General features: G+C 41.2%; 1 protein-coding gene across 3 annotated transcripts in view; it reads right to left on the bottom strand.

The window, feature by feature from the left end:
- epha7 (eph receptor A7) overlaps positions 1–13643 on the bottom strand; it is an 84839-nt gene that overhangs the window by 43673 nt on the left and 27523 nt on the right. For all 3 annotated transcript variants that reach the window (XM_053445532.1, XM_053445533.1, XM_053445534.1), the window contains exon 5: positions 11069–11404. In XM_053445532.1, coding sequence (XP_053301507.1) covers positions 11069–11404 — 336 coding nt within the window. The remainder of the gene's footprint in view (positions 1–11068; positions 11405–13643) is intronic.

Genomic DNA, 13643 nt, shown 5'->3' with positions numbered 1-13643 from the left:
TGTGTGTGTGTGTGTGTGTGTGTGTGTGTGTGTGTGTGTGTGTTAGTGTGTGTGTTTGTTTTGACCAGTAGGGGGAATTCGTTGCTGTCGGGCACCTACGGAATGCGGCCTCGCTCAACTTTTTATTACCCTTGGAAGTCCTTTTAACTCCTTGGGCAGGAAATGAAACACTCGAATGGCCCTATTGCAAAGTGCCGGAGCCATTTGCAGCCGGGGCCGCGAGATTCCCCAGCATGTGTTCCATATCAAGAGAAGCTGTGGGAGTCACAGGTGCACGCTGACAGGGTGAGTGCGGTATGTGGCTGTGCGTCTGCATGAATGTGCACCAGAGAGGAGACGGAGGGCAAGCGACTGAGTAGAAGAGGGAGTAGGAAAGAAAGTATTTGGGTGTTTATTGAGGCCTTACATTCACCCGTGGGCTGAAAACGGAGAGCTGCTGCATTCCGTACATAAAGCCAGCTGCGTTCACTGACCGGTCGACACATGAAAACACACACGGCACCTTTGAACATGGACGCTAGAGTGGGGCTTTTTCATTTTCAAGGTGTTGGAGAGGAGAGGAAGGACGGCCCCTATTGATTCCTACATTTTCAACATTCAAATGAGCAGCTTAACCTTGTGAATGTTTGGAATTTTGTTTGAAAAATTACTTGAATGATTAATATATGATCAAAAATCAATAGCAATTAATTTTCCCAATGATCACGTATTTGCTTCATTGGCTGTTTCAGCAGGGTCACTATGACTTGGTAAAGATCAGTTGGAGTTTTATCTCAGTTTTACATGAGAGCTTTATCATAGGTGTGACAAACACTGAGAAAACCCTGATGACCAGTCAATGGAGCTGAAAGCACCAATAAAAGCTTGTAAGTGGACTTTAAGTCTTTTTCTTCTTCTTTTTTTCAAACTACTGTTTCCAGGCACAACGGAATATTTTCAAGATCAATTCCTTACAATTATTTCCCACAGTCAGTGGGGGATATATTTTATATCACAATATGGTGATGTTCATGTGTATTAAATATACATGAACAAAATTTATCTGACAAAGAAATTAACTGAATTCCACTGTCAATTAGACAAACAACTTGTGTTGACACCTTCCCAACCCTGATTCAATCATTTGAATGACAGTTCACATGACGAGCTCATATCATCACACTGACAGACTGCTAAACTTTTCCTCAGCTATTGTGGCCAGTGGCAGTTATAAGGCTCATATCATCTCCTTCAGGGTTTTCCATCTAAAGATTACCATCAAGCACTATTGACAAAGCATTTTCAAAACATTGGAAAAGCTATTGTGAAGATTGACGTGCGACTAATAAAACACTGGAATCCTCAACCAATCGGGCCTCTTCCTCACTGCAGGCCCCACCCGAAAGATTCCTGTACTTTTGTAAAGTTCTACCCTCCGATCAGGGACTTATCGGGGGGGGGTAAAATATTTCCCCAGAACTTGGTCCCTCTGGTTGAAATGCATAGTTGTATAGACTTGTATAGTTCTTGGGGACTATACAAAGCTATAGTTACATAGTGACGAAAAATTCTATCTATTGGATTTGCTTTGCAGCTGATGCATTTTTCTAATCAGTAAGGCCGAACACTAAATATAGCAGCTTCATCTCCTGGCTTCTGAATTTTTCGATTATTAATAAACTTCATTGCTAAAAATGCTCATTGTTGAAAATAAAAAAATCCCGTTTAAGGAGCGGTGATGCCTAATAAGGAGCATCCCGGTGCTACAATGTGGTCTTTGTTGCTCAACCTGCTGCTAAATATGTACATCCTCAATGCAGCTCTTTTGTTCTGCAGGTCACACTGTTATTTGTCCCGCGCCTCATCTGCTGCACCAGACTGACTACCTCAATTAGTGGCACTCTCGCAGAGACATTAATATGTGTCCAACAAACCTGAGACGGAATATATTAGAGTTCCATTTTTGTCGACAGTGACATTTCTCATCAACTACCCCTCAGGTCTGTAATTTCACTGAGCGACTACTCTCTGCTCGTGATCTGTCACCCTGTGGTGGCGGGGCTGGGGAGGGCTCAGGCACTCACACCTTAATCTGCTCATGTGCTGCTCCCTCATATATGGAGAATACGGTCCTAATGAAGGCAGCAGCACGGTTAGCTGATGTTTATTCACACTGCAAGCTTATTTAAATATACTAAAAGCTGGTTCACCGAGATTAGGAAAACAAATAACCTATTTTCATCTAAATGTTTTGGTATATTCATATGCACCTCAGGCCCTATACAATGAAAGTGAATGTTTTTTGTTTTTTCATTATATTCAAAGCTAGGAAAAATTTATTATAATACAAATTACAGAAAAAGGTGTATACAAATCTGCTCTCAACTTCTTTCATTATCAGAATGATAGTTAATGTCCCAAAATCTAAATACTGCCTGCCTGATAACAAAAGAGGTTCGTAATGTTCCTATCTTTATAATTTGAGGTGTTTTTGTCCTTTAACATACTTACTAATACGAGCATCTTATTTTGGACATTTTTAGGATATGTTATAAGTTTTAATTCACATAAAGTGACAAAGCAAAACTAAAGCCTGTGTGCTGGAGCGTTTAATTGCATTTTCACAACTATATCATTGGGTCACATGAAGAGTCCAGAGCAGAGAATGACACATGCTCAGCTCTAGCGCTGCCTCTCACGGAGCTGAATTTAGTTTGCTCGTAAAGAGAGATTTACTAATAAAGGGATCGTATTAATCTCAGTCCTGCTGACACATTGATAACTTGGCACATTTAATGCATTTAGCTCATCGCTCTACGCAGCAGATTAACAAACTGCTCTGTGGGGTGACTTCAGGGCGACGTCTGACTCTGTGGGCTGTCACCCTCATCACCTGACCCGCGGGTCACCAACATGTAAACAGGCAGTGGCGTCCAGTCAGCATTCTTCAATGTCTCAGCTTCCTGGTTTGTTCCAACAGAGGAGCCTTGTTTGTTTATAGAGCAGTTTAAGATGTCGTGAAAACACACAGACACACACACACACACACAAACACAAACAAACACAAAAATGTAATATACTAAAATGTTGATAAGTGCAACAAAACTAGGGGAAACTTGTTAGCGGCCGACTTCTGCAAAGAATGAGTTGTCAAATGTCTGGGCTGAAAAATGAGATCGGCTGACGTTTGTGAGAGAAAAAGTAATGATTTCAGAAAGGTGCGACTCTGACTAAGAAGTTGAGCTGTTATGTGGAAGGTAAACACTGCCAAACCCCTGAAAAAGAAAGAAAAAAGCTGCCTGAGTCTCTTTCTGCTGCCTCGCAGAGGTCTGAATAATTAAAGCCGTGTCTGTGTCTGTTCTGGGGGAACATTGCCTATAGGATGAGGCTGAATGAGAATCAGCGCTCCTTTTTCAACTTCCATATATTCCCAGCTGAGCCAAAAGCATCACAATGTTGCAGCTTCTCTGACAGTCTTCACTATGAAATAATATCGCCCGCTACAAATGTTCCAAATTAATAACATTGCATCCAAACACCAATAAACAGGGCTGGAGACAGGATCCTGAGACAGACACAAACACATGGACGAGGCACAGATAAACACAAAATCCAGTAAATGGAATTCTAGTTTTAACAGTGTCCATGAATAAATAATAATAATGATGATAAACATCCATAAACAGTAGGTATATGTATAAACACTTTATAACAGTCACATTATTTATGTGGATATTTGACCTGCTTTAAGTTTGGAACAAAACAACCGTTTTTTTAGGAGACAATGGAACAATGAAATGAGTTCACGCTGTTTTTGTGTATAGGCACTGACCATCTTCAATTTATTACTATTGCTAATGTCGTGTTTTTCTTTTGGTCCAGATCCTCTGTAATATTTCTGGTAGGGGAAACTAGATCTGGTCTTGGGACCTGATGATAGTTATGGGAGCACAGATTGATATGCTTCAACCCTAGTCTTTTTGTTATAGATGTAGGCTAAATCTGTTTAATCCACCGTCATTCACTTGTTTAGATGGCTGCAGTAGATTATTTTTCTTTTTTTTTAAATGCACAAAATGTCAAACTTTAAAATAAAAGAACCATTACAATCCACCTGAAGGTTCCTCTCAAATTCACTAATCACATCCATGGTCAAGGCTAAAGAGAATCTTTGACCTTTCCTCTAATGATGCTGTCACACTAAAACATCAACTTTAACAAGTTATAGAGTTCTCATTAATGACATTTATGGGACTTTTCAACACTGGCTCGAATAAAATCAAGCATGCGCACACTGAATTCTTAAGGTATAAAATGTCTTCTTTTTTTAACATACAAAGATGGTTTTATTCTATATTTTCTACAACATCAATATATTCTATGACAACTGTGGGGATGTTTTTAAATGGCTCCCAGATACATGGTATACTTTCATTTAAAAAAAGGCTAACAACTAGACACTCGTGCAAAGCTATGGATAATAACACAATACTTGTTTGAAGGAGACATTTATTGTTTGGTGTTGTTCCTTTATGAGACTTGTTGACAGTAAGGAAAACAGAATATCACCAGCATATCAGCAGCCATCAGCCCTCTAAACCCGTATTAGTCAAGGCCTATTCTTGACTACAACCCTGCATGAATGTGTCTGCCTGTGTCCTTTCCAAGGCGTTAAAACAGCCCATTGCTCTGACAGGCTTCCCTGCGCCGAGAGAAAAGGACTGTCCAACGGCTGCGATAGGGACCAAGTGAAGGGGAAAGAGACAACACCGGCTTCTATGAGGGAGGACTCATTCAAGCACGGCAGATTCAGGGGGATTTAGGGAGCTCGTCTGCCAGCAATAAAAGGCTGAAACAGGATACTTGGTGAGATTAATTACCTAGATAGGCCATGATAATGCCATTTAAATGGGAAAGTAATTAAAGTGCACCTTCCATGAAAATTATTCATTGCTGACGGATTGGGTGACAGACAAATCAGGAGGCATTTACGGAAAAGCTACAGGTTAAGTGCTCCGAGCTGCTGCTCTGAGACCACCACCGTTTTATTGCAGCTGTTGAATCTCAGTGCTTTGCCCAGCTCTCATCAAATTACTGTGAGCATGTGGAGCGGCTGGTGGGTGGTGGTGGAGTGGCTGTGGTGAAAAGAATGGGCTCCCAGGTAACGTAAAACCCGGGGACAAATGCTACAAAGGAGGATCCGCTTAACCAGAAAATTACACTGGCTGCCACTGGTCACTGGGGACTCCTCGGAATCAATCAATCCTTCTGTTTAGGGCCACCATGGCAGATCAGAACACAAAAAGGGATAATCAATGGCCTTATTGTTCCCCAAGTGTTACTTTCACAAATGTAATGACTAATATCCATTTAGAGACGATAAAGTGTCAATAAAGTGGCCGTATCGATTCCTACATAGGAGCTGGGTTATCAATTTACACCAAAGATCAATTAATATCTTAATGAGTTGCTCCCTTGTTGCAGTAAATTCTCCTTCTGTTTGAACTCCAGACACTAAACTGCTGGAGGACAGCGGAGCAGACTTTGACTGAGGCAGGGAAACTATTCGCTGCTCCTGCAATGCGAGGGCACCGAGGCTTTCCAGATCAAAGTCAAATGCTTAGCTTACATTCTTGTGTTTTTTTTTCCTCTCTTCCTTTTGCACTGAGAGATTGAACCAAAGGGAATATCCTGTTGTTCTCTTGGAATGTGTAAGTAGGTTTGTACTTGAGGGGGACTATAACACCATCCTGCATTCTGCATTCGGTGCAGCACAACAACTGAGGCAAAGAATTGCTAAAAATAAAATCTGATGATAGCTCTATTGCCAAATTCTGCCGGTGTCAATTGTGTGACGCTTGTATCTCACACAAAGGCTGATTAAAATTCCACATCATGACTTTCTTATCAGATGGTTTGGATTGATGGCCTGGCATTCAGAGACAATCCAGTCAAAGTCACCGCAGCCTAAAGCTCTTTCCAGACACTCATCCGGTTACGTAAGTGTGATGGCAGTTTTCACATGTTGCTCCCAGCGTCTGAGGTTAATAAAAGATGCCTCAGGCGAAAGAGTGAAATGAAAAACCAGCCGATAAAGCTGTTGCATACATAACTAAGATTCCATAGGTTTGAATGACCATCAAAAGTTATCTGTGAAATGCATCAGTTGAGATAGGGTGAGGACAATGGAGCAACAATCTGAGCTATGAGAGTGGTGGGGGCATCTGTGTTGCACAGTGCAGTGTTGGTGTGTGGCAGGGGTCAAATGCTTCTTTTATTATTTGTGAAGGGGATGTGTTCAGGCTGAAACATGGGGTAAAATAATTATTTTAACAGAAAATAAACTGTTATAATATACTTTTCATACATACTAGATGTCTCGCTATTTCAATAAATGCCCCTTAATGACATTTACATCATGGATAACAAACACAAATTGTCATTGAACAGACAATTGCTGGTGTAACATTTATAAAGAGGAAAGAGCTACATCAATAGCCTTCCAGGATTAATCCATTATTTTTGGCGGCGACTTCCACTTCTACTTTCAATTTGCTCAACCTAATGAGGATTGCAAGGTTTTACTGTTTTATCATCTACTCCGATTCGACTCCAAACAAATTGACACCGTGCCGAGGAAGCCTCTCTGTGGCTGCCTTTTGTTAAAATGGCTGAAAAGAGTTTGAGCTTGAATTTTACCAACAGCAGTTTGTGTATCACGGCTCAAAAACAACTCGACTTTCTAATGCTTGAAGCTTGAATTAATATGTTTTTTTCCCTACGACCAATAGATGCAGGTAGTAGATAATAGCCAAATATTTCAGAAGTCGATTTTCTTTTACTACAAACTTAAATATTTGTAACAAATAGACATAGTCAGAAATATAATCTGAAATTTGATTGTCTACATTACCAGATAAACATTTTTCAAATGACAGCTAAGGCATTTTTGGCATTCCAAGACATTTTAAGTCAAACTCACCACAATCTAAAGAGTGACATCTAGCTACATTACCCACTTTTTGCTGTTGAATATTTCACAGCCCAGCCTAACTTTTGTAAAAGTTGCTACCTGAGTGTAACAGGTTTTGTGCTGCTGGCTAACACAAACAGTTAACATTAAAATTAATTTCCACAGAATCTTCCTTTCACTCATTGTTTGTACCTCTTACTGATTGCACCTAAACCCCATTCCACCGGTCTCAAGGTGAGTGTGTACACAGTACATGTGCACACGCACACAGGTCTTCTACCCATAACCAATTTCAAATCCTATTTCTGTGCCCTTCTCCACAGTGATTTCTTCTGGCTCAGAGATGTGAACACCCGCTTGAATAAATATTAATGGTTATTCTACGAGCAGTGCCCACTCACAAGTGTGCCGGAAGAACAAAAGGCCTTGTTTACAAGTGCGCTCGAGGAAAGCCAAAGCAGGGAGGGCCCTTCGGAGGGTGGCTCTGTGGCACTGTTGACTCACAATGGAGTGCTGACTGAAACGCGCTCTTAACTTCCAGCTCATTGCAGCGGCGAAAACAGCAAAAATCCTCAACGTGACGAATTTCTATTCCAACGCAGTGCGGACGGAGAAATCCAGCTTACGAACTCACAGCCTCTACTTAAAGTCATTTAAGACAGAGCTGAGGCGTAATTAGGTTTCTGGGAACAATAAGCACTCAGCACCTTGTGAAGCTCCAGCCTCTCACCAGACATTTCCTTTAGTGTAATTAGGGGAGGTGTGAATTCCTCATTAGATGGAGCACCATCTGCATTCACACCGTGCGTGTTCATTCCTTCACTCTCCAGCTACAAGCCCTATGTTCATGCTGATTATCATGCGTGAGGTGGAGATGGGAGGGATGGAGGAGAGGGCTTCTCTTTTTTAAGGTTCTCTCAGTGCAATGGGGCCCGGGTGCGTCGCCGCCACACAGAGGTTAATCAATTCTGAATGATGAGCCATAAAAGCTTTAATAATGCAGTCTTTTTCAAATGACTGGTCCTGCATGCTTACTCAGGAAGAAACGTTTGTTTTAGGAAGAAGCGACCTACCAATTACAAAGCGCTCAAGCATTCCACAACAACCAGAGAGCGCTGGACACAATGATGGTCCGGTGAGCGGGACAATGAGCCCTGCAGCGTGGAGCCAAAGCCTGCTCTACATGGGAAATAGGAGAGGCCGTCACACTGCCATCGGCATCAACGCTGGGTATTGACCTGCCACAGAGTTCATGTAGAGGAAGCTGGGATGGATGGATCAGCAAAGCAAACTGAAGGTAATTACTAGTTGTTTTTTAACTATGGCTGCAAATATTCCCTCAACTTTGAACCGCTTAACTATGACAATAAGTTCATTCTTATTAAATTGAAGAATTTATTTGAACCCAAATCATAACTTTTTACCTTCCTCAATCCGAAGCAAGTCATTCCTGAACTCATAACATGTCTGATGTTAAATATTTAACTCACATCATCAGACATTCATAAAAGCTGTGTGAAATGATCTTAAAGCTCTGGAGAAAGATGGTAAGTGGTCCCTGAGTGAAGGCCCAACTCAATATTTTTTGTTCTGAAACCTACCCAAAATTACCAGGAATGGCCAGTAAATTGGTACATTTAGTTAAACATTTTGACAGAAATCTGGTATACCAGTCAAAACATCCCTCAGGGTTCACTTGCCATTTGGCTTTAACTACGGTACAGATAAACTCAGTCATGCCATGCATAAAAAAGCATGATGTACCAATGCTTATTCTCTTTCAGCATATTCAATTTATTCTTTTTAATGCGGTTTGAACTTTCAGCCTTCATTTAAATGTATTATTCTGTCCCATTGAACAGATGGATTGGGTTGCCCTGACTTGAAAAGCTTCGAACCCTGAAGGAATTTAATTAGCCTGGGTCTCAAAGAGGAGTTTTAGTTTTGCATCATGCTCTAAATACTGTTTCAGAGACTGTTCCAACCTTTTCCCATAAAATAATTCCAGAAAGCAAGGCGTGTTCGCATTTAATTAAATGACAATGATGAAATGTATTGATGACTGGCATAAACTACAACGTATCAAAACTTAATGGAATCGGCAAACAAACTTTTCAGCGACCTTTTTCACCCGGGTCAATTACACTAATTATAGTGTTATAGCAATTTAAATGGTACTTACTTCAAAGTGATAAAACATGACACTGTCTTGGCCAAGCATGCTACCCTCTTTCAAAATAGCTAAAGACTAAATATTCAGCTGGGTTAACAGGGTAATTGTCTGTTGTCAACATGACAAGTATAATTATGAGCGACTCTAAAAGAGCATGTGTTAATTGTTTTAAGTTTTTTTCCTTCGCAGGTCGTCCTTCTGCTAACGCCCTTGTGTCCTTGGCTGGGAAACCCTTAGGCACATTCCAGCTCACGTCACTGTCATGAACAATGAGCTTTGAGAAATACATCATCCCTAACACTGTATCCCACACACATTTACTCAACGGTGCATCTCTTTCTCTATGTCTGTCCCTCCCACACATGCACACAGGGAATACACTGCCGTGTTTATTGCGTAATAAACTGTTCTTGGTAACAAACAACAGCCTATTGAAATGTGATGGAGAGAAAATTGGCACGTGAGCACCTTTTCTTTACAGTAACACTATAACAACTAAACCATGCAGAAGATGTAGGAATACTTGTCTGTGGCATAATTAACCATCACATGGCGCAGGGACAGGTGTAGTTAGGGGAAAGAGAAGTTATTCATCCAGCGAAGGTTCTGTGATCAGTTTGTAGCTTTCTTTTTTTTAGTTTTCAAATCATAGTCTTTTGGACCAACTGTGTTATGGATGCCTGAGCATGACAAAGGACTCTTGTCGGGTGGATCCATAGAAATAATGAACAAATAAAGGCTTTGGAGTCACAGCAAAATACACCATTTTAATTACGGTAGATCCCCTCGAGACTGAGCTGCAAATACTGTATTGGCTCTTTAGGGGCCACTGGGAGTCTGCATCATTGCCGAGCTAATAATGTTTACCACTGTGATATAAACATTAAATTAATCTGGGTAATATGCCTACTGGAAACATTATGGCTCATTTCAGACTATGGTCATTAATGCTAATGGAGAGGTTCTCAAAATGAAACTACCATGCTGCTAATGCCTAATGCTCTCTCAGCTGGAGCAAAGGTTGAGCCCCATGTGTTAACTTAAGCTTTGAGGGAAATATGGCGACATTTTTCTGGATCAATCAACCCATATAATATACTAAACTGACATCAGGACATGGTTAGCTTAGCAGCTAATACCTCTAACGGTCTCTTATCAACATTATTTACCTTGTTTGGTTAATCCATCAAATGGAAATTTAAAAAGAGATCAAGGTTTTGGGGGAGATTTAAAAAAGGTGACTTTCACTCTACTGATACTTTTTAAGGAAACATTTTTTAAATTTTAATTGTCATTTTGTGTATAGCTTAACATTAAAAACAAGGCTGTGTCTTCTCATTTGCAGTCTTTAAGTTATTGCTAGGCTGACTGATACTTGGCTCCACCTTTGTACTTAATACACTCACATGAGATTGTTATCAATCTTATTAGCTAACTCTCGGAAAGAAAGTGAATAAGCATATTTCCCAAATGTTAAACTATCTCTCCCAAGTGAAAGAAACAACTCAATGCTCTACAAGATGTCGGATTCTGGGTTGGCTGTAGTAGGGACCTGGAGGACCTGCTCATAACATATTCTTTTTATTACCTCTGCCAAGGAGGTCTGTGTCTGTTTGTTGGTTTATTTGTTTATTTATCAGCAGCATTATGCAAAAGATCCTGCAGTGATTTGTACCAAAGTCGGTAGAAAAATGGGGCACAGGCCACAAAAGAAACTATGCCATTTTGGTGCAGGGTTAAAAGAAAGGAATTCAGGATCATTACACATTGTAATGTGGTATACTGAGTGCCATTCTAGTGTTTACTGTGGTTGAGACAAATGTTATAATAAAAAAAAACCTAAAGAAACATAATTTCAATGAATAAGTGCTGTTACCCCACAAAAGAACATTGGAGAGAAATGTTCATGCTCAATATAATCATTGTAAATAAACACGCCTTACCTGCTTGACCAGTGGCGATGCTCACCGCTGCAAACAGCCTCTGTGTGCGGCTCAAGTCCGAGACCCCATTGACAGCCTCCACCTCAAACGTGTAGTTGGCGTGGGCAAGCAGGTCCATGATGGTCACGTAGGTGTCCACTAATCCTGACTGTGCAGGAGAATATCCCACATTCTGCCCACACGGAACACACTCCTCAGGTTCCCAGCTGCAGCGCCGGCATATTACCCTGTAGGTGACATCATTGCGGCCGCCTGTGTCGGCCGGCGGGCTCCACTCCAGGCTAACAGTGGTCTGGTTGATGTTGTAGACCAGGTTCTGTGGCGCCGAGGGAGGTCCTGTCAGAGGTGGACACGGAGAGGAAACCAGAATTAAATAACTGAATGCCCAGGAAAGTGACAGCCAAGACTGTGCATTGACTGGATCTGTGTTTTCTCTGTTCTCTGAAAGAAAAGAAAAAACTGTCCGGGACATGCCAGCTTCAGCCCTAGAGCCAAACACTGACACTCAATTATAATAAGACTCAGATCCAGAAAAAAAGAGGTTCAGGTACACAGAGAGGAAATCAGCTCTTGCTGACACCAAGGTCAGTGCAAAGAAGGGTGTGAAATCCTCCAGTGGAGTCCAGAGTTTCAAAGGGAGAATAACTCTATAGTCAGAGTAGATTTTATGTTACTGTCTATGATAGATAGATAGATAGATAGATAGATAGACAGATAGACAGATAGACAGATAGATTAAGGAATTCAATTGTACATATTATATAATTGTTATGAGAGCGGAGTGAACCAATAGCTCTATAGAGCCGATGGTTGCTATAATTTTCCTGTCAAGATAACAAGAGCTATTGTAAATATGAAAATAATGATTAGACCAGCCTCATATTTTGATTTGGAAGCAACCTAATGTTTTTTAACAGTGCACTCGCACATGCAAACCTAGCTGGTGATTCATCCAGATAGATTATAAATAAAAGGCTTTGCTCGCATAGTGACTGTTAACAGCATGAAATCTGCAGCTGCTGGAAATGACTAAGACATGGTTACACGGTCAGAAAAATGCTTCGCGGGGAATCAGAAGCCACAGACAGTCAATCTCGAATTCTTCCTGTTTTCCAAAAATATACAACTATCCCCCAGTTGGAGGAAGGGGCTTTACTGGTTTTCTTTGAAAAGGTACTGTATATCACGTTGACAGCAGGACACTTAAAATGAATGCCTCCCAAAAAAAGAAGTGCCTGATCCGCAGAATTTATGCACGAGTTTTAAACCTGGATGATCGCTGTCCTGTAGCTGCCATATACAGTTTCACTTGACATACAGAAACAACCAGCGCTACGGCATCGAACGTGAACACGGCCAAACGGACCATTTGCCTGGAAACGTAACAGCAGGGAGATTAGCTAATCTCGTAAAACGATGAATAACAAATTGCTGCTTAGATCTTTCAAATTCCAGGCTGTTGGCTTTTATGACCCATATGTTGATATAAATAAACTCCCTGTAACACAGTAAAGATTTTATGACTTGTATTCTTTGTTTATGAAGGTTGTGAAGAACATCTTGGTTTTGTTCTCTGGGAGATTCATGGAAATCGTTCGGTTTTCTCAGAAAATATTATTTGAGGGAATCTCGGGGAGGGACGTCTCAACTCATTAAGTTTGTCACATTAACTAACAAAATAGGTCATGCATATGCACCAAACCAAAGCTGCTATCACAATATTCATTAATGCAGCACTTGGTTGTTTTTCCTTGCCCCCCCCCCCGTCCCCACCCCCTTTTAGCAGTGAGGCCTCGATGGAGACATCCATATTCATGATTATCGGGTAAGATAAGAGACAGACTGTGGACGTGGAAGATGAAAGAGCCACCTGTGGCAGGTGAAGTGGAGAGGAGTGACTGCCGATAGCGCCACTCCACTTCAGCCTTGGCATTGACACTCTGAGCCCCATGATCTCAGTCTTTGTTGCAGACAATAGGGAAGGTGTGCCCTTTATACATACCTAGAAACATACACACACACAAACACACACACCTCCCACCTCAAGTCCAAGCCTCAGGGGTCTTTTATTTTGCCACAGTTGGTAATGATAGCATCAGTTTCCTTGTGCCACTCACATATAGGTCTCAGGTGCCAAAGATCAAAACGGTGATTTCAGAGCAACAAGAGACAAAAGGAAATTAGATTAGACCGTTCCTTGATCTGTGTAATCTTTGTATTTTCTCTTGTTTTCAGTTGCACGCTATACCCTGCAAGTTGTCGTTCTTCCCTCACCGCTATCAGTATGTCTGAAAAGAACTGCTCTGAAAGCAAGAACAAGGGCTGGGTTTTGACAACTTCCCAAATGGGTTGTATGAAGACTAGTCTGACACACAGGATTGAGACTGTGAGGATAATACTGCAGCAACCTCTGAGCTGATACCTGTTCTGGAGTTCCTTCTGCAGGGCATTTGCCATTTTCACCAGTGTTCGCTTCTTCTAATCTAGTGCAAGTCATTTTCAGAAATGAACTCCGGAGAACGTCCGCACAATGGTTTGCCCTTCACATATCACAACGCAGCAAGAGATTCTCCTG

Source organism: Pleuronectes platessa, chromosome 17 (genome assembly GCF_947347685.1).
Source record: "Pleuronectes platessa chromosome 17, fPlePla1.1, whole genome shotgun sequence".
NCBI lineage: Eukaryota > Metazoa > Chordata > Actinopteri > Pleuronectiformes > Pleuronectidae > Pleuronectes > Pleuronectes platessa.
This window is presented reverse-complemented; position numbering and strand designations above follow the sequence as displayed.